The sequence below is a fragment of the Suricata suricatta genome, chromosome 11, assembly GCF_006229205.1.
Source record: "Suricata suricatta isolate VVHF042 chromosome 11, meerkat_22Aug2017_6uvM2_HiC, whole genome shotgun sequence".
Classification (NCBI taxonomy): domain Eukaryota; kingdom Metazoa; phylum Chordata; class Mammalia; order Carnivora; family Herpestidae; genus Suricata; species Suricata suricatta.
The window spans coordinates 47,853,663-47,875,490 of NC_043710.1; the positions used below are offsets into that span (position 1 = coordinate 47,853,663).

At 42.5% G+C, this 21,828-nt stretch overlaps 1 protein-coding gene across 1 annotated transcript in view; it reads left to right on the forward strand.

The window, feature by feature from the left end:
* Positions 1-21,828, forward strand: part of SCUBE2 (signal peptide, CUB domain and EGF like domain containing 2) — an 85,454-nt gene that overhangs the window by 49,233 nt on the left and 14,393 nt on the right. The window contains exons 9-17 of the mRNA XM_029915564.1: positions 40-156; positions 1,111-1,233; positions 3,654-3,770; positions 5,059-5,181; positions 5,621-5,737; positions 5,994-6,080; positions 7,784-7,888; positions 10,511-10,666; positions 11,075-11,281. Coding sequence (XP_029771424.1) covers positions 40-156; positions 1,111-1,233; positions 3,654-3,770; positions 5,059-5,181; positions 5,621-5,737; positions 5,994-6,080; positions 7,784-7,888; positions 10,511-10,666; positions 11,075-11,281 — 1,152 coding nt within the window. The remainder of the gene's footprint in view (positions 1-39; positions 157-1,110; positions 1,234-3,653; positions 3,771-5,058; positions 5,182-5,620; positions 5,738-5,993; positions 6,081-7,783; positions 7,889-10,510; positions 10,667-11,074; positions 11,282-21,828) is intronic.

Here is a 21,828-nt window from a genome sequence, read left to right on the forward strand (position 1 = left end):
TTTCTTTAGCAAGCTGTCTTTTTCTTACCTCCTTGTCAGAAACGTGTGCTGTCAATAATGGAGGCTGTGATCGCACGTGTAAGGATACTTCAACAGGTGTTCATTGCAGTTGTCCCGTTGGATTCACCCTCCAGTTGGATGGCAAGACTTGTAAAGGTAGCCTGTGCCTCTCCATGGTGCTAATGTGTGGGGATGAAGGAAGCTCTTCCCCTCCATATTTCCTGAGTGACTCCAGATTTGCTTCTGATTCATAGTGATGGAAGCTTTTCTTCCCTGGGCTAGTGGACGGTTATAATTGAGTATGCTTAATTAGAACCAACTTAATTACCCTAACTATAAGAAGATCAACTTCTGCAGGCATCAGATAACCTCTTTCAGGCAGTGGCCTTATTAGAAAAAGGCAGAAGTTCAAGAAAACATTCATTGGTGATGATATCAACATATCATAAACAACAGCCTAGAGACTATTATGTAAATGACAGCCAAGATTATTATCCAGAGAACCTAATGAATAACTGTACAATTAACTTTTACTAATGAATAGATACCTCAATGACCTGCTAGTATTTCATGGGCAAGAGTACAAAGGCTTAGTTCTTTTACATGATAAAAAAGTAGATAACCAGTTACAAGATGAAACTGAGAGAAGATAAGATTAATTTGAGTATCAGGAATCATTTAAAAGCATTGAGGCCACTTGATTGTTGTGTAATTTGACAAAGCAAATGTTCTAATTCCTTATAACTTGAAGTATTAAACTGGAATGGAAAGTATACCCAAGGGAGCCAACTTATCTTGAGAGAGCAGGGCAAGGATGAGACTATAACAGGACACCACCATTTTTTCTCATAAAATTTGTGTTCTTAATGCTAGTCCAGGGTAGCACAAGTCAGAGTTCTCAAGGGAAAGAGACACTTGTCTTTCCAAATCAGTTAAGCCAGACTAGAAAACATGTGTAAGATTAAAAACATCAGCAAACATCCTTAAATGCTTTTATGGGTCTCTTTTTGTTTCAGAGAGTAATGAAGCACGCACACAATAGCACTTCAGGGATTTGTGGAAAACCAGGCAAGTATCGCTCTCTGATTTGCCGATGCTTGCCTGTTACAGATATTGATGAGTGCCAGACCCGCAATGGAGGTTGCGATCATTTCTGCAAAAACACCGTGGGCAGTTTTGACTGCAGCTGCAAAAAGGGATTTAAATTATTAACAGATGAGAAGTCTTGCCAAGGTATGTGCTGAAACATAGCTGTGCTGTGCGGTGCTCGCTGGTTGGAGCACAGAAGACAACACCCGGCTCTGGCAGAGACTGGCTCACTGGGCTCCTTGATGGAGTCATTAATCCAACCTCCAGCCCCTGCTTCACTTATTTCATCCGTTGGTAGAGTAAAAACACCGATGTAGCTCACAAGTATATTTTGGAAATTAAGCTGTTAATGATTAGAGAACACCTAAAAGAATCCATCTGGTGTGATTACAGCAGAGCTCACTGCTAGAAATTGAATGGATCACAGAGTGTAAACAGGGTTGCATTAGGGTGTTGAGATTATGGAGAATTTTTCTTTTCTAAAATTTCCTTTAATTTTGAGGATTTTGCAATAAAAGTTGGTGGCAAAAATATGTAGATTCAATTAACATACTTCACCTTTTCCTAGCGAAAAGTTGGGTCAACCCATAATCAAGGTCATGTACCAGATGCTCTTTTCCTTATAGCCCTTGTTTTAATGACCAGCCTTTGGTGTTTGGGGAGAGGGATGGTGCAGGAGGAAGAGGGGTTGCGTAGAGGCAAGGCTGGTGGGTCCTCGGGCAGGATTGCAGACCCCCTCTTAGATGCATTCCTCCCACACAAGAGGTATGTTAAGGGACCATTTTGGGGGAGCAATTGTTGGTATTAATAACTCTTACGGGTGGGAGTAAGCTTTGTTGGATAAGGAACATCATTTATAGTTTCAGACAAGCACCTTTTATGCCTATGGCTATACATAGGAAGCAGCTCTCAGGAAAGATGTGCGGTCATGTATTCTTATTACATTTCTGGGAATAAGAACAGCCTAACTTATTTTATTAGAAATCCCAGAATTAAATCAAAATCAGAATTTCACTTTAGGTAATAAAAGTGAAACATTACCTTCTTTTAACCTTATGGTGTGAATTAGGTTTCTCTCTTGGTTTTTTCCCCCCTCCTAATACATTATTTGTCAGGCAGTTCAAGTATAGCCCCCTTTAAATTCAGCAAATTCATTCTAGATGACTATCGCATGGCTCTCTTCTATTTGACTTGGAAAGCAAATTTGATGTTGCACATACTGTTTCTTAAGGTATAGAGCAAGAAATGCTGTTTAAGCTGTGTAAACACATTAAAAAGGAATTAGAAAAGTGATCTCATTATTTTTGGCAAAGCAACAGCCATCATGCACAGCCAAAGTCAGCTACTGAACAAGTCCACGTTCCCGATAACTGGCTGATGTTAATCACAGAATTCATAGAGTGACATCAATTACTAGAGAAGAAATGGACTTTTTCTTATTTTTCACTGATCAGAACAAATATTTTCATAGAACAAATTTACTGAGGAAATTGCCAGGATTTCTGGGAAAAGCAAGTGATGAAGAGATTTTGTAAGAATTTGCCCTTTATAATTCCATTTTTTTCATTCCTCCAGTTCCTTCCAAATGTTTGTTTTTTATTAGCATAGTTTCTTGTGGCACATTTGGTGTTGAAAAAGAGATTTAGCTCTGGGCTAATTGGCTTCCACTGAGTTCTGCACTGGTCCTGGTTTATCCATTTGGAGACACAAGTCATAACTCTGTTAAAAAAATGAAATAAAAAAACCTCCAAAGAGTTGAGGAAATGAAGCACTGAAATTCTAGTCTACAGGAAAGATGTGAGGACCAGACCAGGGAAGAAGAGATGACTAGATTGACAAAGGCAGCCTCCCGAGGCTAGTTTCCAGGACCTCAGCTGAAGCCAGCAACGCCTCCACGTTAAACCAGGACAGGAGGAGCCCTGTGGGGCTGAACCATGGCAGAAGAAGAAAGCCAAGGGATTGGCCAAGAGGATCCAGTTTGGAGCTTAAACACCAAATTTTTGTGTTTGTGATAGAAACTCACTGAGGATGTTTGTGTTCATGCATTCTTTTAGTGCATAGGACATTAAAACCCAGGATCAATTGGCCTCCTGGGGCCAGAAGACTAATTCTGGAAAGATAGGAACCAGATTTATCTCCAAATCAGCTATTTTCTCCTTTTAATTTGTTGGAGCTTATATAATTAGTACTGCTGTTTTACCAATAGTAATAGAACAGCAGTAATGTGTGGGTTGCACCTTATAGTTTACAAAGTCTTTTAAGGTATCTCATTTAGCTTTATTGAAATACTTTAAATTACTCAGCTCTGCAAATAGGCACGTGAGAAAGACGTACTGAGCTTAAAGACGAGTGCAGTTTGCAACAGAATTTGGAAATAAGGATTCTGGTTGTGTGTATACTTATTGTAGGCTGCCCAGCATTGTCTAAACACAAGTGGACAAGAGAACGGATACTTTTAAAATTCTGTTTATGTTGTTTTTGTTGCCAGTCAGTGAATTATAAATGTTCTTTCCACTCATCCCTCAGAGTTTGTTTCAGCTCCCCTCTCCCTTTGACAATTGCAGATGTGGATGAATGCTCTTTGGATAGGACATGTGACCACAGCTGCATCAACCACCCTGGCACATTCACATGTGATTGCAACAGAGGGTACACCCTCTATGGCTTTACCCATTGTGGAGGTGAGCAGAATGCCCCTCTAGAGTCAGGTGAAGCTGGGCCTACTGAGGAACAGGGCCTAGCTCCCAAGGTTTCCCCACATCAGGGTCCATTTTCCTATATTGGGGAATGAATGGGATGTTATAGTCCCTGTATAGTAGTAGTGACTTCATCAACTCAAGGAAACATCTGCTAAGGGAAATCATTGATCCTTTTAACGTGTTGAGTGTGACATGGAACAGAGAGAAGAACTGAGCTAATCAACTGTGAATTCTTTGTTGACTTTGTTGACGTAGTTGTATTCAGTGGGAGGGTCTCTTGGGAACTGATATCCTGTCTGTTGGAACTTCCCAGTAGATAGGAAAGTCACAGTCCTCAGAGAGGCTTGGCAGGGCACCAACCAATTCCACAGCCTTGCTGTGCATAGAAACTAGCTGAGAAGCCTTTTTTAAAGCTTTGAGCTGGTCTTTGGACAGGCCTTTGAGCTGGAAGTGGGACCATTGACTTGATCTCTCTGCACTGTGCCCATGTAGCAACATTCTCTGATGTCATTTGTCCTTCTGCTCATGTAGACTATGGCATAAATAAGATTTGACATCAGATGATTTCTACTCCCCCCAATAATTCTTAATGGCTTGGGCTTATAAGGCATTACTGCGTATCCGAATATTTGGGAACCACTGGACTAAATATTTCCTGTCCAATCCTTGTGTTCTATACTTAAGAGGAATGGAGAGTAGTGATTTGGTATAGATAGGTCTCTGTTCTTTTCAATACATCCTTGGCACGGCTAAAACCATACTCTTCCATTCCATCAAGAAACCCCAAGAAAATATTCCCTAAATATGGATGTGTGTCTGGGTTTTTTGATGGACCACTTTCCAACCTAAACTTGATCTCAGGTTGATGGGAATTAGTGCCAGTCATTTTCCTTTTCTATATTCCACCTACTGAGTATGAACTGTCAAGTGAAGAATCCTAATTCTATCTCCCTTGGTATGTAGCCAAGGAGGATTGGCTGTGCAGTGCTTGCGCTTGGACATCTGAAAGTAGAGTGTGTCCCCTTCTGAATATCCTGAATGGGGGAAATGTTCGGTCAAGAATGGAACTTGACACCATCCTGGCAAGACCTATGCCAGGAAATCCACTGAGTGGGAAGTGGGGTCTGCTGGTGCCAGGTGCACATCCTGAAGGCAGTTAGCACCTTCCCTTTGTTTAATGAGTTTCAACCATGTGACTTCCTCAAGGGAGGGACAGCACTAGCCTGGTTATCCATGGGCTGCTGTGACAGGAGAGTATTTTGTTCCACAGACACCAACGAGTGCAGCGTCAACAATGGAGGCTGTCAGCAGGTCTGTGTGAACACAGTGGGCAGCTATGAATGCCGATGCCACTCTGCATACAAGCTCCACTGGAATAAAAAAGACTGTGTGGGTAAGGGGTACCGAGGCTCAGTCAGCGGGTTCACACTGGCACTGGCAGCTCTCTCCCATATCCAACCAGGCCCGGAGTGCACCTGACCATCCCTTCACTGATTCTTCTCCTCCAGCAGCAGCAGCCATTCTTTAAATAGTTCAAAAACAGGAGATACTTTACAGACTCTTTGGTGTTTCCTTCTGTGCTTCTGTGTAGGTTGGAACTCACTTCTGTTTTCCTGGTTGTTTTTCTGCATGGAAAAAAAAATAGCATACAAGTAGCTTCTTTACCTTGAGGGACATGGTGCCCTGTGTCTTGTGTTCTGTGCTGGGTATCAGCTCCATCTTCTTTTCTTGGGGCCTTGGATGTTTGGAATGCAGCCACCCTTATCACGCCTGGAAGCCAGCCTTATCACCCTTATCTCTTTCTGTAAGTGTCTGCTTTCTGTCCTGTCTAGAACTGAAGGGGGTCCTGCCTGCTAGTGTGTCACCTCATGCGTCCTTGCATTGTGGTAAGAGTGGCGGAGGAGACAGATGCTTCCTCAGATGTCACTCTGGCATTCACCTCTCTTCAGGTGAGTGGGTCCCAGTCCCTGGGGCAGGTCCTCATGCTAGAACCAGGCCTCCCTGGCCTTTAGGTGTTAAATGCCCTCAAAGTGTTTCCAGATGTTTGACCAGCTGCCCCCTGACCACCAGAGGCCCATGCTTTTGAGACCCCCCATATACGGAGCATCTGTCTAGTGGTCCACATAGGGGTTGGGGGTGATTTTAGCTGCTACTGGGAGACTGTAGCCTTGCTTTCATGTTGATAACCCACATTCTGTCTGTCAGGACTGCAAGAGGCCTACTCTGTCACCTGCGGCTCTTCCTCTTCTCTCAGGAGCAAACAGCAAAAATCAAATGACTCTGCTTTTGGGGGTAATTACCAAATCTGCATGTTCTCTCTGGGGCTCTCTGTGTTAAATGTGCTTCATTTTTGAGGTGTAGTTCTTGGGCATTGGCTTTATTTTCTTTTCTCTTAATCTCCTCATTGCTGTGGGCACGTTACAGGACGTTCTTGCCCACAGCCTTGGTGCCTGAAAGCTGACTCACCGTGTAACAGATACTTACAGAGTGTCCGCCATGTGCTAGGATGCTTTGTGTTCAGCCCTGGTGGATTGTCATATTGGGCAGAGGCGCACAGAACTCTGGGATCTGGAGGCTCGGGTCTCCCAAACTCCCTGTTCCCTCGAGCACTTCAAAGGGCCAGCAGGCAATGTGTGCCTGGAGCAAGCACATGGAGTTGGTAGAGACTGACATGGGCATGACAGGTGCAAGGATTCTCTCCAGAGAAAAAGCCCTGAACCCTTTCTGGTTTGTCAAAAGACAAAGAATGAAATTTAAAGCTTTTAAGTGGCCTTGTCCTCCCAGATTTAGATATCTCTATGATTATGTCATACTAATACCTGAATATGCAAATGGTTCCTGATGTCCATATTATACACATGAGCAGAGCTAGAGACCCAAAGCATGATAAAAGTACTCAAATATATTTACTGAGCAGTTAAAATATACCAGTCACTGTATTACATATATTAACTGATTTAATCCATACAGCAACGCTTGGTGCAATTTTACTATTATCCTCATTAACCAGATGAAGAAACTGAGGTTCAGAGAGGTGAAATAATGTATTCAAAGTGATTCAGATAGGAAATAGTGGAGCCAGGATTTTAACCAGAAGCCCAGATCTAGTCTTAAGCACTATCCTTCACTGCCTCTCCTGCCTAAAATTTGGACCCAGTCAGAATAGACATCATGGTCTCACCAAATCCCTCAGTGATGGGCACTTGGAGATTTAGGCCACCCCCAGGATGGGCAGGCAAATAATTAATAGTCATTCAGTTCTTAATGTGTGCCAGACAGTAGGATAAACCTTTTTTCTGCATTATCTCATTTAGTCCTCATAGTAATGGAGGTACCCCAATTTTGTCTGTTTTACAGATGAGGAAGCTGAGGCTTAGGGAGTTTAAGTAACTTGCTTAAGTTCTCATCACAAGTCAAGGAGCTAGAGCATGAATCCTGGTCTTTGGCTCCAGAGCCTGTCATATGGTTAAGACTGATTGTGGGGGGAGAGAGCAGAATTTTGCACAAGAGGCCCTCAAAGTGGGCCCCTTGCTCTCCCAGACCCTGAACATCCTAGCCACATTTGGTGAGTGCCATCCCTGTCTGCTCCCTCAACCTTGTTCTCCTAGGAAAGGCTTATCTAGGAGAATCTGCCCTTCACCATTTCCCTCAGCAATCTTGTTTAAATTTGAACTAGGAAATTCTGGTCTTCTTTCTTGGGAAGGCACAAAAGTGACCTCTTGGTTCATTTCAGTATTGAGGTTGTTTTAGGTTCTCTATTATATTTGAACATTGGATTCACTTCAGATAAAGAGATAAGTGTAACTCTTAGGAGGCTTCTGGTGTCCCCAGCCTCAGGGTAATGGGCACTCCATGATCCAAATCTTTGTGGTCTCAGGGTAAGAGAGGAGCCCAGGGGGTGCAGGGTGTAGTGGTACCCAGCTCGCCATTACCCACCAGGTATTTCCATTCCTTTGTCTCTGAAGATAACATCTCTCACTTGTTTCTCTCTGAAGATGTCGCCACCATCAGGACAAGTGTAACCTTTAAACTAAATGAAGGCAAGTGTAGTTTGAAAAAGGCTGAGCAGTTTCCCGAGGGTCTGCGACCAGCACTACCAGGTATGGAATCAGATGGCTGGTGCAGGGAGCTTGCCTGCATGTTGGGAAAAGGGCCTGTAACAAGCCAGGCCCTTCAGATGGGATAGAACAGTCCAGAATCTGTGAGGACTCTCTCTGCAGGAGCAAGAGGAGCTAACCTAGCACCTCTGTATAGTTCTGGAGTTATATTTCAGTGTTTCCTTTGCCAGGCACAGATGGTAAAGCTCTGGGGAAACCTGTGAGTTCACAGGACCCATCAATAAGGACTTTATGATGCATTGGCCATTTGTGATCATATTGGGTTAAATTTTCTTGATCTTAGAGTTGCTTGGAATATAAGCCAAAGAAATGAAAAAGCTTTGGCTCAGGATACTCTTTGATGAACAAAGATGTAGTATCCAGCTTTCCTGTTGGATTCAGTCTTTGGAGGAAGTGACTCCATTTGCTTCTGCAGAACAATCACCATCCAAGTAGAACTGGCCTCTTAGGGAAGAACAGAACACAACACTCCTTCCCCAGCTCACATTTCCAGTATTATTTCATAGAAAAATTTTAGAGATTAAAAAAAATCGGATTCATGTATTAGGGATGCTTCTTTCCTTAGTTTGCCTCTCTCATAAATCATACAAATAAACATAAAGCTCACTGTAGTCACTTTTGCCTGTATATTTTAATAAACAGATTAATTTTGGTATCTCCATTTGATGGAATTTTTTAAAGTTTTTTTTTTTAATTTGGAGAGAGAGAGAGCACTCGTGTTGCATGCGTGCATGCGAGCAGGGGAGGGGCAGAGAGAGGGAGAGAGAAAATCCCAAGCAAGCTCTGTGCTGTCAGATCTCTCTGAACTGTGAGATCATGACCCAAGCCGAAATCAAGAGTCAGTCTCTTAACCGACTGAGCCACCCAGGGATATTATGCAGCTATTAATTATGTGTTTTCAGAGGACATAGGAAAATGTTCTTGTAATGCTAAGATGGAGAAGGTGAGAGTAACCTTTTATGTATCTAAACAACCCAAACTATGCAAGAAAAAGTGTGAGTAGAAGGAAAAGAAAGGAAACTCACCATATCATTAGTAGTAGCTATATCTGGGTGGGAGGACGCAGGAGATTTTAATTGTTTTTCTTCCTTTTCCAAATTCTCCACAATGAGCATTTATACTTTTAGATCAGAGGGAAAAAACATTTAAAAAGAGATTTGGTCTTTAGTTTCCTTAATAGTATTATACTATGTTAATTTCTCAGTGTTGATAAATATACATGTTAATGTAAGATGCATTAGGGAAAACAACCAAGAGTATATAGGAACTCTCAGTTCTACCTGAGCAATTTTTCTGTAAATCTAAGCTTATTTCAAAATAAAAAGTTTAAAATATAGGTTTGGGAAAGTCGAAAGAGAAATGTTCAGAATGACTGTTTAGTTTGAGATTTGAAGTTAGCCTTTTGAAAAGGTAAGATGGATTTTTAGGGGAAATTTAGGTGTGGGGGAGAATTAATATGCCTCTTCTTTCCTTTGGCTCCGTATGACCTGTTGCTTTGGATATCCTTGTAATGGTGAAGAAAAGAATGATACAGATGATACATCATTTGAGTAAAATAAGAGTTTAAAATATGGATGTATCAGGGACACATGGCTGGCTCAATCTGTTAAGCCTCTGACTTCAGCTCAGGTCATGATCACATGGTTGGTGAGTTTGAGCCCCATGTTGGGCTCTGTGCTGACAGCCTGGAGCCTGGAGCCCGTTTCACATTGAGTTCAAGCCCCATATGGGGCTCTGTGCTGACCACTTGGAGCCTGGAGCCTGCTTCAGAATCTGTGTCTCCCTCTCTCTCTGCCCCTCTCCCACTTGCACTTTGTCTGTCTCTCACTCTCAAAAAAATATATAAACATTAAAAAGATTTAAAAAATTCAGACAAATTAGTTGTGTAGATGATAACATGGTTTGGGTTAACAGTCATTAGGTAAAATATCTGCTAGAAGCCACAGGGTGGGGAGGAGGAGAGACGGCCAGTCTGGAATAGGGATGTGCAGAGCCTTGCCTTACACCACACTTTCCCTCCCACCCTAGATTCCTTCATGTTATTGTTTGGTTCTCTAGATGCTTTGTGCCATATATTGCTCCCGGTTATTTCGAAATGAGACATCACTGTTAATGTGCTTTCCAGCTTCCCCTTTGGGTTGGAATTACTCCAAGGTCAGTTTGCCTGGAAGCAGGAGTAGATTTTCTTTCTACTTTTGTGCTCATTCCCTATTTGAAGCTTCAGCCCCTGCTTGGTCCATCACAGTCCAGCTCTAAGGAAACCAACTGTGAGAACACAAGCACACCTCAGCAGACCGTCAGTTAGGAATGCAGGGCGACCCTGGTGTCCTGTCTCCCACATATGTGGCTGGTCAGTCAGAAACATCTAGCATTCACCCATGAAAATAATTTTCAAGAGCTAAATTGTTAAGTTATATAGGAGGTAATACTGGCTCTTTGAATTTAAAATGTCATCTTGCTCCAAGCTGCAACGTCTTGGCATCTGGAGTTAATCACTTCGTCCCTTGAGAGTTGTTTTAATGAAATGTTTACTGAGCTCTAGCGAATGTTCAACTGAGTGCTTTGCCAGGATCTGGCTTCCGATAATTTTGTTTCTTCATACAGAGAAGCACAGCTCAGTAAAAGAGAGCCTCCGCTACGCAAACCTTACATGCAGCTCTGGCAAGCAAGTCCCAGGAGCCCCTGGCCGGCCAAGCGCCCCTAAGGAAATGTTTATCACTGTTGAGTTTGAACTTGAAACTAACCAAAAGGAGGTGACAGGTTGGTTTGAACACAGTGTTTGGTGTCAGGCTGCTCACAGCTTGCTCCTCACTTGTTTGCCTTTCACTTTCCATCATTCTTGGGGGGTGGGCGGAATACTGCAACCACTGAAGTATCTCCTGTTTTTCGGTTTTTGGTTTTTGGTTTTTTTCACTCCCAAACTGGACTGAATTGGTTTGGAACCTCATGATTTAATCTGCTTCATAAAAACTCAAAGCTTCCGTTTTGGTCAACAAATTTCTGTTTGAATCACATGCTGCCCAGCCTGCTAGGTGCTCAGCCCCAGGCCTCCCCTACTCTGTCCACAGGGAACAGCAGGTATTGGCGGGGCCTGCAGTGGGTCTCTGGACATCCTCACGTGCTGCAGCCTGACCTCCTCCCCCACTACTGTTCCTCTCATTCTTGTAGCTTCCTGTGACGTGAGCTGCATTGTAAAACGAACTGAGAAGCGGCTCCGGAAAGCTATCCGCACACTCCGGAAGGCTGCCCACAGGGAGCAGTTTCACCTCCAGCTCTCGGGCATGGACCTTGACGTGGCAAAAAAGGCTCCCAGAACATCTGAACACCGAGTAGAGTCCTGTGGAGTGGGCCAGGGCCCTGTAGGAAACCAATGTGGTGAGTGACCTGCTGGCCAGGACATTCTTGCTAACAGAATTGTTTTGGCCTCCATATAGACTAAGGGCAACCAAAAGTGAGCCTATTCTCCTTCTCTGGACTCATTCCAGAGAACACCCTGGACACCACTCTTATTTGGGATCTATGTGTTGGTGTCTGTTGTGCCTGCTGGACCAGGAGCTCCCCAGCACCTGGCACAGTGTCTGGCTTGTGGTGGGCACTTAATGTTTGCTGAATTGAGGGATGAAAAGGAAGAGGTACGGTTGATGACAAGAGAGAGTGCTGACCTTAAAGGGTCTGAGCGATGATGATCTTCAGAGCACTGTGGTCCTGGGCAAGGGGCAGGACTATAGGTGTAAGGCACCCCTGAGCCTTCTGCACACTCTGCTGTCAGTTCCCCATTGTCTCCCTCAGGCTCGACTGATGTTGGCAATGAACAGTCTCCTGTCCATACATTTGCACAGAGGCAAGGCTGGGGGGCCACTTGGCAGCCTAATGAGGCCACTGTGCTTCAGCCCAAAGCTCCTTATAATGTCAGTTCCATATATGGGTGTGTCTGTGTGTGTGTTTCAGAATTAAGTTTGAGACCTGACATTTGAACAACACCAATTTTATTTCTCTAATGAAGTTCTAGGCAAGAGGAAGCTGGGCAAGAGGTTTTAGGGTGGTCAGTCTTGAGATTGGTTTGTGGAGAAGAGCTATTCTGGGCAATGATGGGAGAATCTAGCTTTACAGGTAATCACTTTATAGTCTCATGTTATAATAATCATGGTAATGATTTATGGAGTTTTCCTCTGACACAAGTAGAACGTTAGGCATGTTATCTGTAGTATCTCCTTTAACCCAAAAGTCATCTTACCAGGTAGGTCTTATAATCTCTATTGAACAGAGGAATGACCTGGAGCTCAGAAGGCCAGGTTCTTTTGCTCTAGATCACACTGATGGTTTGACTCCAAAGCCTGTGCTCTGGTCCCAAGTAAGGTGCATTTCAATAACCAGACCCCTCCAGAATAAATTGCTGTCCTTTCTCAGGCGCCATTAGTATCATAAGACCCTAGAAGTGAGGCTGGAGCCAAGGAGTAATAAGCCAGTGTTTCTCAAGAAGCAAAGCTGAGCCCAGGGCAGTCATTCAGGAGAGTTGTCGGCAATAACCCCAAATCTGTTGCTTTGTCAAAACAAAGCAAAAATCAAGAGTAAAATCAAGTGTAATTGTCCGCCAGGGGCTGGTTCTCAAATAGTCTTGAGTTTTATTCCAGCTAACTCTTTAAAAAAAAAAAAACAAAAAAAACTAAGAAACAACCCAGCTGGTTGGTTTGTTCTCATTTAAAATTCTAGGAGTTCGTTTCCATACCAAAATGGTGATGAGTATTGGCTGTTGCTGCCCTACTTTACGGAGGGAGTTGAAGAAACTTTCAGGGACAGGCAGGCCAGTCTTCTTGCTGGCCTCTCAGAGCTAAATTGCATCCCTTTGTCCATTTGCTATCCTGGTAGGGAGAGGTCTTACAGGCTTGCCAGGGAGCCTTTGTGGCCAGTGAAGAAATCAGGCAAAACTATACTACCATGGCTGTGGTCCTTGGGGAAAAGGCCCAAGAATGAGGACCAGAAGTTACTTATCAGAGGCCTCATGACCATGACAACTGGTGAAAGACACTTGGTACGGGGTTTATGTCGCTGTTGTGTATGTGAATGTGTCCTGAGATGCTTGTCAGGCTAAGTTAGGTTGGATTTGTTGTTGAGAGGCAATGTGTCTTGTCTCAAGAGCTCCCTCTAGCAATGGATGAATTTTGTAGCCCAAGTGGAACCAAATCAAGTTCACCCTGACAGCAGTGTTGAACATTTTAACCATGTAGAGAGAAAAGCACAAGGAATTATCAGTGAAATTTCTTCCTCCTGCTGAAGGGAGAAAGTGTGTATAAGGAGGGGCTGCATATGTTAATTAGAAAGGCTTTTTACCCAAAAGACACATGGCGTGGGCAAAGGGGCAGGGAGTAAGTGAGGGGGAGAGGGAGAGCTTGTCTTATACGCCTTATACTCCTGGATTATTTGCCAGTCTTAGTACTTTGTAAAGCCCAAGCTTACTGGTATTTTCTGAATTATGGATGTTATATACAGTGGAGACATACCTAGAATAGTTCTTTTTAAATTATTTTCAGTGTCAGCAGAAAGGAACCCCCCCCCCCATGGCATTTTGAGTTACTGGGAGGACAGATGGAACCATTACATTTTTCCTTTAAAATATTTTTTACTTTGTTTTCTATTACCAAAATAGTGTATGTTTCAAGTGGTACAGAAATATAAACAATAAGGGCAAAAGCTCTCCTAATCCTACTCTTGGGAAACAATCCCTATCAATAGGTTGCTATGTATTTTTCTATATCTGCTTTTATGTACATATAAAAATGAGATTTTAAAAATTCAATAAATATTTATTGAGCACCTACTGTGTGTCAGGGATATATGTATCTAGGAATATACTGGGAATCTAGTAATGACACAAAAAGGCAAAAATCTTAGACTTCCTAGCATTTACAACTCTGGAGGAAGGAGACAGACCACAAACCAATCAAGAAGGAAATACATGGTGTAGCAGGTGGTGATAAGGGTGTGAAGGGGAAGCAGGGAAGTAGAATAGAAAGTGGCAGGGCAGGGGGAGGAGGAACATACTCTCCCCAAATGTAGACTGTGTTCAGGGGCTTTGGTTGTTGCAAAGTGTCCTTTGGACAGAGATGTGGGAGATGGAGGAAGCAAGCTATGGGGATCTCTGGGGGACAAGTCCCAGGTGAGGGAAACAGCAAGTACCGAAACCCCGAGGTATGGGAAAGCGGGCCAGGAAGATAGCCAGGGGAGGGAGGGTCAAGGGAGGCTATCAGAACAGTAGCCAAGGGCCTTACTAGGTGGGGATGGAAATCTGGGTGAGGATTCCGACTCTGAATCTGAGTGAGAAACAAAGCCAGTGAAAAGTTTTAAGCAGAGGAGTAACAGGATTTCTGACTTAGGTCTTAAAAGGATAACTTTGGCAGCTATAGGCTTATGTATGAAAAAACATATTTTTAAAAATATTATCAATACAATTTGAATAGTGTTGAGTTGTTTCTAAAGATAGAATAGATCATGAGCATCCTTCTATGCTAATAGAGGAGTTAAGTTTATTTCTTTTAAAACTTCCTAGTCTGTAGTTGTTCTAAGATACCAGTGTTTATTAACCATACCTCTGTTGGTGAACTTTTAATTAAGTTGTTCCTAATTTTTTAACGACAAACAATGGTGCAGTGAATATCCTTTTTTGTGCATGTTGCCTGTATGTTTAAAATATCATAGAAGTCTACTTCTACCAAATTTAACTTGTTTTACTTAGATTATTAGTGAAACCAAGTATGCTATCATACGTCTGTGGCCGTTTGGATATTTTCTTCTGAGAACTTCTGCATTCTTTGCCTATTTTTCCACCAAATTGTTGCTTTTCAAATACCACTTAAAAAATAAATTTTAAAGTCCTAAGTTACATCAAAGAACATAATCACTTCTGACCAATGGACACATTTTTTATTATGGCCATGTTTGCATAGAAAAGTCTCATTCATTTCGCATTTAAGAACTTTGGGAACAGTCTGCTACAGATGACCTTTGTACCATCTGTGATCCATTCTAGCAAGATGGCAAAAAAAAAATAATAGTGATTATATTCTCTGAGGCACAAATTCCTTAAGCTCCATAGTTATTCACAAAACTCTTTATACTTAAAGAAAAAATAATGATGATGTGGATTTCTATTTTTCTTTCATAGCCATTTGTCCTTTCATAAAGGATGAACCATTTAAGGAATATACTTGCCAAAATATATATTTTTGTATTTGATTATTCTTAAAACTTGCTGAAATTTTTAGAAGACAGAAATCTAGGCAACTGGCAAACTGGGAAGAATTTTATGCCTGAGTTCTTGAGAGAAACTGGGAAGGCTTAATTTAACTTTCAACAGCAGTAATTTTCCTCTGCAGCAATTGAGAAAAATTAATTCAAGCAATATCACTCTGAACTTGGGATGAAGCAGTTAGAACATAATATGTGAGGAGGTTGCTCTTATGAAGTTCACATTCTAACAGAAGGACATGGACAATAAAAAAGTAAAGAAATAAAATAATTTCATAAGTTATAAATGCTATGAAGATAATAATACAGAGGATAGAGGGGAGGAGGGATTACTCTCCACAGGTGTTTACGAAGGCTTTCAGAGCATGTGACATTTGATCTAAGACCTAAATGAGAAGGAGCTGGCCTTGTAAAGCTCTGATGGGGGCAGGAGGGTTCTGGCTGAGGAGGGATCAGCAAGTGCAGATGGCCTGAGACAGAAATGAGCCTGACTTTTTCTTCTTAATTCTTTCAGAATTGAGAAATTATTTGGAATTGAACAGGCATAAATTTTCTTATCTGTTTTACATCATGAAAATTATAAAGTCTATATTAGCAATATGGACCAGTATTAGATCAATACTTATCACACATACTTGGCAGGAAATTCTTTTATTATTTATTTATTTATTTTAAAAAATATAATTTATTGTCAAATTAGCTAACATACAGTGTGCTCTTGGTTTTTGGGGTAGATTCCCATGGTTCATTGCTTACATACAGAGCCCAGTGCTCATCCCAACTCTTTTAATTAAAAGAGTTTAAAAAACAAAATTTGGCAAAATGTTGACATTTATTGGCACTTACAATCTGTTTAGCACTGTGCTGAGCATTTTGCATATATTATTTCCTTCAGTCCTCATTGTAAGTCTGTTTTGCACCATGCCTTTTTTACTGATAAGGAAACTAAAGCATAGGGAGGTAAGGAGTTTTGCCAATGTCACCCAGTAAGTGACAGACCCAGGGTTCAAATCCAGATCTGTCTCAAGAGCCTATGTTCCTCTTCCAGTGTGAATGCTCTCACTTGTGGGTACAGCCTGAGCCGTGTGATTCTCTAACTCTCAGAGCACTCATATGGAGCATGCTTCATGGGCCAGCTCTGCAGCGGGTGCTGAGGAGGCCTGGATAAATAAGACCCAATCCCTCAAGTCACACTTAGCCATCCCAGGAAAGAGTTAGAGAAGCCTTCTGCAAAGAGAAGAAGCCTACTGCTGAGTTTTGAAGGATGCACAGATAACGTGTAAATGGGGAGGACATTCAGGCAGAGGAGTAGCCTTGGGGAATGAGACTGAGCAAGACGTGCACCTGGGGGTGGTTGATACCTCAGTGTTACTAAACCAGGAGCACAAGGTAGGATGTGGTGGCCAGTGGGAAAAGCACACAGGTGATGAGAGACCTTGAATATGTTGCTAAGGAGCGTTGACTTTATATCTAGGCAACAAGGTGCCATTCGTTAGAGGGTTGTAATCAGGGAATGTCCAGGTCATATTTGTATTTTAGAACGATTTCTTTTACTGGATTGAGAGTCAGGATCAGAGGCAGAAAACTGAACTTGGGAGGTTTTGAATGCTTTGCATGAGAGATGTTGAGGCCACGAAGGCATTAGATGGAGTAGAAAAGAAGCAATGGCTTCTAGAAATATTTAGGAGGGAATGTGAGCAGCATTTGGTGATAAATTGGATTAGGGACTGAGAAGAGGAAACAGTCGGCGTGAGCTCAGAGTTTTCTGGCGTGGCCTTGATCCTCCACTTCCTTCCCACATGTCCCTCGTCTCACCCAGCCCTGTTGCATATGCAAGGAGGCATGGAGAAAAAGCCTGTGGGTTGGTTGAATGGTTGGATGAATGTGACTACTGGGGAAGAAATAATCAGAAAAGATTTACAGGAAAAGCAGAAAAAAAATAAGCTCTTGAGAGCATGAGAAAGAAAGAAAACTCATATGCAGAAAAGGAGACTAAAGGCTGAGTTCTGAATCAAAGACACTGAGAGGAGTGCAGGGACTCCAGACAAAGAGGTTTTGGAGTCAGAGAGAGAAGCAGTCTGAGAAGTACTTTAGAAAGGTGAGTCTGACTTCAGGCTGTGACAGGGCTGAGGCAGGGAGGAACTGAGGCAGGGAGGGCTGAGGCAAGGGAAGTAGTTGGGAGATTATCCATCTCTAGATAAGAGATGGTGAGAATTAAAGGACCCTGATACCACAGGGATGAAGATTAGCAGATGGACAAAGGGAACACAGCTGCAGGATGCTGCAGCTGACTGATGGGGAAGGGAGGAAAGAGGTCTGGAATAATAACTGTGGGCTGGTTGCAAGGGTTGGAGTCTTGGTTCCTGGGGGAATAGAGATGCCATTTATAAAGAGCAAAGCCAGAGGGGTAGGAAGGACTGGGCAGGGAAGGGAAGAGAAGCATTCCCTTTGAGCAAGTTGCCTTGAGCAACTTTGCCTTTGAGCAAGCAAAATGCCTTGAAAGAGTTGTCTAAACTCACTGTCTTTGTGTCCTCCCTTCCCATTTTCTCCTCAACTCTAGCCCGTCTGGTTTTTGTTCCCACTGAAACTGCTTTTCCCAAGATTTCAAACCACTTGTATGTTACCAAATCCAGTTGCCAATTCTACTTCAGGTACTTGTTTTCACCCCCTCCTCCTGGAAACACTCTCTTCTCCTGGGTTTCAGACACCACACTCTTCTGGCTCTTCTTCTACCTCACTGGCTGCTCCCTTTTTATTTTCCATGTTGCTTGTCCCCTAATTTTTGATCTCTAAACATCAGTATCCCAGGGCTCAGTCCTCTGTCCCCCATCTTGTATCTTTACACTCTCCTACATGACCTCATTCGCTGCCAGATCTTGAAATACCATCATGTGCTGGTGACTCCCGAATGACCCTCTCCAGCTCTGACCTCTTTTTTGAATTATGGACTTCTGTAGCCCAGGGTGTGTTGAATGTTCTTCATCATACACACACACACACACACACACACACACACACACACACACACTTAGGGTAAAATATTTTTGAATTTGTGAATGTTTATTTAAAACTCACATACATATAGGCTAACAAATACATCATAAAAGATGGAAGAATGAGATACAGATTAAATAAACAAAATTTAAAAATAACTGGCCAGCCTCTTAAGGGACCATATTTATAATTTGGCAAGGTTCATTGCTAACAGTAGTGATTATAAAATCATCTTTCAAATAGTCTTTTTGTGAATTGCTAGAGCTTTGGCTCAACTCTTGTCAGGTCTGATGAAATCATTACTATTTCCATCTCGTGATGTTTGGCAAAGTACTAGTCTGGGAGTACAAGTCATGTCCACCTGGCTCTTCCCTATTGTTTACCCATGCCTGCTCGGTCCAGGGTTTCTGTATGATTGTTTGAAGCTGCTCTCTATTTTGTGCCAGTTAGCTTGGTTGAAACTGTATAATATAATTAGGAAATCTATTCAACTAGGCAAACTGTAATTCTCAATACTTTGAAAAGAAGCAAAGCAGTCAGTACCTTCCCACCCCCAGCGCTGTGGATGCCTGTTTTTCCCTTTTCTTGGAGACCTTGTTTCTTCACATGTGTCTCTCATTCAAGGAGATGTGGCTAGACTGAGGGACGAATCTTATACACTAAACCAGTGAAACTTTCTTTATTTCTTTTTTTGGGGGGGGGGAAATTAATAGGCATAGATAGGAAAATGCTTTGCCCACATCCAGTGGATTATTTTGTAAACCCCCAAGGTGTAATATTCTACCTTGGAGACCACCAGTAAAGTCAATGCCTTCTCAGCATCAATACTTGCATGGCCAACAGGCATCTTAAACTCCATGTGTCTCAACAAAACATTTTATCCTCCCTTCCTCTAAGTAAAACCTGCTTCTCTCTCATCTTAGTAAATAGCATCTCTATTTACCTTGTTCCTCAAATTGAAAATCTCATAGTCTTCTTGACCTCTCTCATTCTGTCATGCTTCTCATCCAGTCCATTAGCAAATCCTGTCATATCTGCTTTCAGATTATACCCTGAATCTAAGTAGTTTTGTCTTCCTGCATCATTACCACTCTATTCCAAACCACCATCATCCCAGGCCCAGTCTATTGTGACAGGTTCTGACTCATTTTCCTACCCTTGCCTCAGTATGTTCTCTGTATAGCAGCCAGGTGGTCTGTAAGAAACAGAAGTCAGATCATGCCACTCCCCTATGCAAAACCTCAACACACTTTGAGTTAGATCTAATTTCCTTACCATGACCTTCAAGAACCTACATAATCTGGCCCTTGCTTGCTTTTTAGAATTCCTCGCCTATCACCCTGGCACTTTCACTGTGTTCCTGCTACGCTGGCTTTTTTGCCATTTTCCTCATTTCAGTGTGATCTCTGCTCAGAGAGGAAAGCCTGGCTGCTCTTCTAAGACAGCATCTATGTTCATAGACAGTGTATAATATGCTACCTTCTTACCCTGTTGCACTTTTCTCCATCATACTTACCTCTAGGTAGGATTTTACTATATATTTGCTTATTTGCTTACTTATTGTCCATATTCTCCACTAGAATGAGAGCCCCTTGAGGGCAGGACCATGTCTGTCTTCTCTGCTATATCTCCAGTTCGTTTAGAACAGTGCTCAGCACCTAATCAGTACTAAGCATTTAACTGAAGTAATGAATTTTCACAGGGACAAGAGATGAAATCCCAAGAATAGCCAGCAACATTAAGACAGAAGAGGGAAAAGGGCAAATCTTTGGGGAAATATTTAAATTGAGGGCAAAAGAGGCCCTCTGAAGGATGTGAAGAGAATACAGCATGCTTTGGGGAACCCAGCCTGAAAGGTGTTCAAGCTGCATTCATCTCTCTGCCCCAACTCTAGGAAGGTTTTCAAAGAGCAAACCTGAGCACGCATCAGAAACCTGCACAGGTGTGACAGCTCATCCCTTCAGACCGGGGCGTGGGGGGAGGGGGGTGGGCTCTCTCCGGTTATTCTGAACAGCCTTATTTAAAAGGGCTTCCAACCAGAATCCCAAGGCCACTGCATTGTCTTAGCCTCTGAGCTGTGACAAAGCAGCAGCTCCAGAACACCCTGGGAATCGGCGTGGGCAGCTTGTGGCTCTCCTTCAGAAGTCAAGGCGTGCCTCCTAAGAAAACAAGTCAGATGCTAGAGAGTGACCTCTTTTATTAGGTTCACCATCCTCGCCACAGAGAGACCATAGTGTTTGTCCATAGCCTGAAATACTCAAAGGCCAGAGTGTTGAAAAGAGGGTGAACCTTCAGGTCTCTTTGTCGCCATTAATCCTGGTCCCTGCTGGTCTTTCCTTTTTGCATCAGAAAAGCTTTCTTGTATTTTTTTTTAAGAGGGGGCGAAAACAGCTGTGTGGGATTTGAGAATGGGATTTTAATGGTCACTGAAGACACACAAAAGCTTTGCTGTGATCCTGAAGTGTTCTGGGGGCAATTGACTTCTTTGTCTGGGGTAGCAAAACAAGCTGGCTGCTGGAGGAGAAAAAAGAACCCACTGGAACGTGTGATTGAGGCCTCTTCAGGCCAGACCTTCATCACATTTGCAAAAAGCTGTTTTCAGGCATCTCTTCATGACATTCAGAATCAATTTTAACTGTTTAGCTCATTTTTCCCCTGTGAAAGAAACAAATTAATTTGGAAGGTGCTTGGCAGGAATTATTTCTGTTGGTCTTTCTGGAAGGAAAATGGAAACTGAGTGACAATATGAGTTTGTTTACGTGAAGGAGGCCTTTCACTGGGAGAAAAAAGAACCGGTGCCCTCCTTTCTGCAGGGCAGCCCAAGGGGGCATTTCTCAGCTTTTTGCTCAGTTGGAAAATTACAACAGATGTGGGACATTGTGAGGCTTCTCAAAATGTAACCTTGAAAAGGCTTTGCGAGGTTTAAATGGTTCTAAGGAAGAGTGGAAACCCAGAGCAGCAGGAGCCCATCCAGTTACTTTTTCCAGTGAGAACCAGAGCCATTCCTGTCCGTCCATGGAAGGGATCCTGATCACCACATCGACTTTGATGAACAGACCGTGCTAATCTGACTCGAAGTTATGATTCGTGGGGCTTTGAAACCGTTGCTGCTGTCTGGCACTTTCCCTCTAGGCAAATGTTTCAGAAATGGAAATGGCAGGTTTGGAGGGGCTCCTGGCAGCCAGGTTTTATTTACTTTCCACCAGCCTTCATGACAGTTGACTTGGTAGAGCCATGAAGGAGTCGCTCTCTCACTTACTGGCCTGCTGTAGGCCCATCCTAGGACAGTCAGGTGGGACACAGGATAAAAAGTCAGGAATTCCTAGTACATGATTCAGCGCCACTTTTCATGGGAAATGAGCTGAAACCAGAATCATTATGGAAACCACTATCCAGTGGTTCTCCTGTTAAAGAATAGGTCTGGAATTATAGACTCTGTCTGCCCCAGATCTGTGCATCAGACTTATAATGTTTGCCGAGAAAGCAAAAGAGCTTGGTTTATTTTCAATTTTTAAAAAATATGATAAAATTAAATAAAATGATACCTTAAATATTATAAAAGGCAATCCAAACATTATAAAAAAGTATTAAAATTTTGAATTTAGAGTAGTCTTTATTGATTGATTGCATTCAATTATATAAATAATATTTGAAATGTAGTATCTTTTGGCTTACTATGGCTTAGA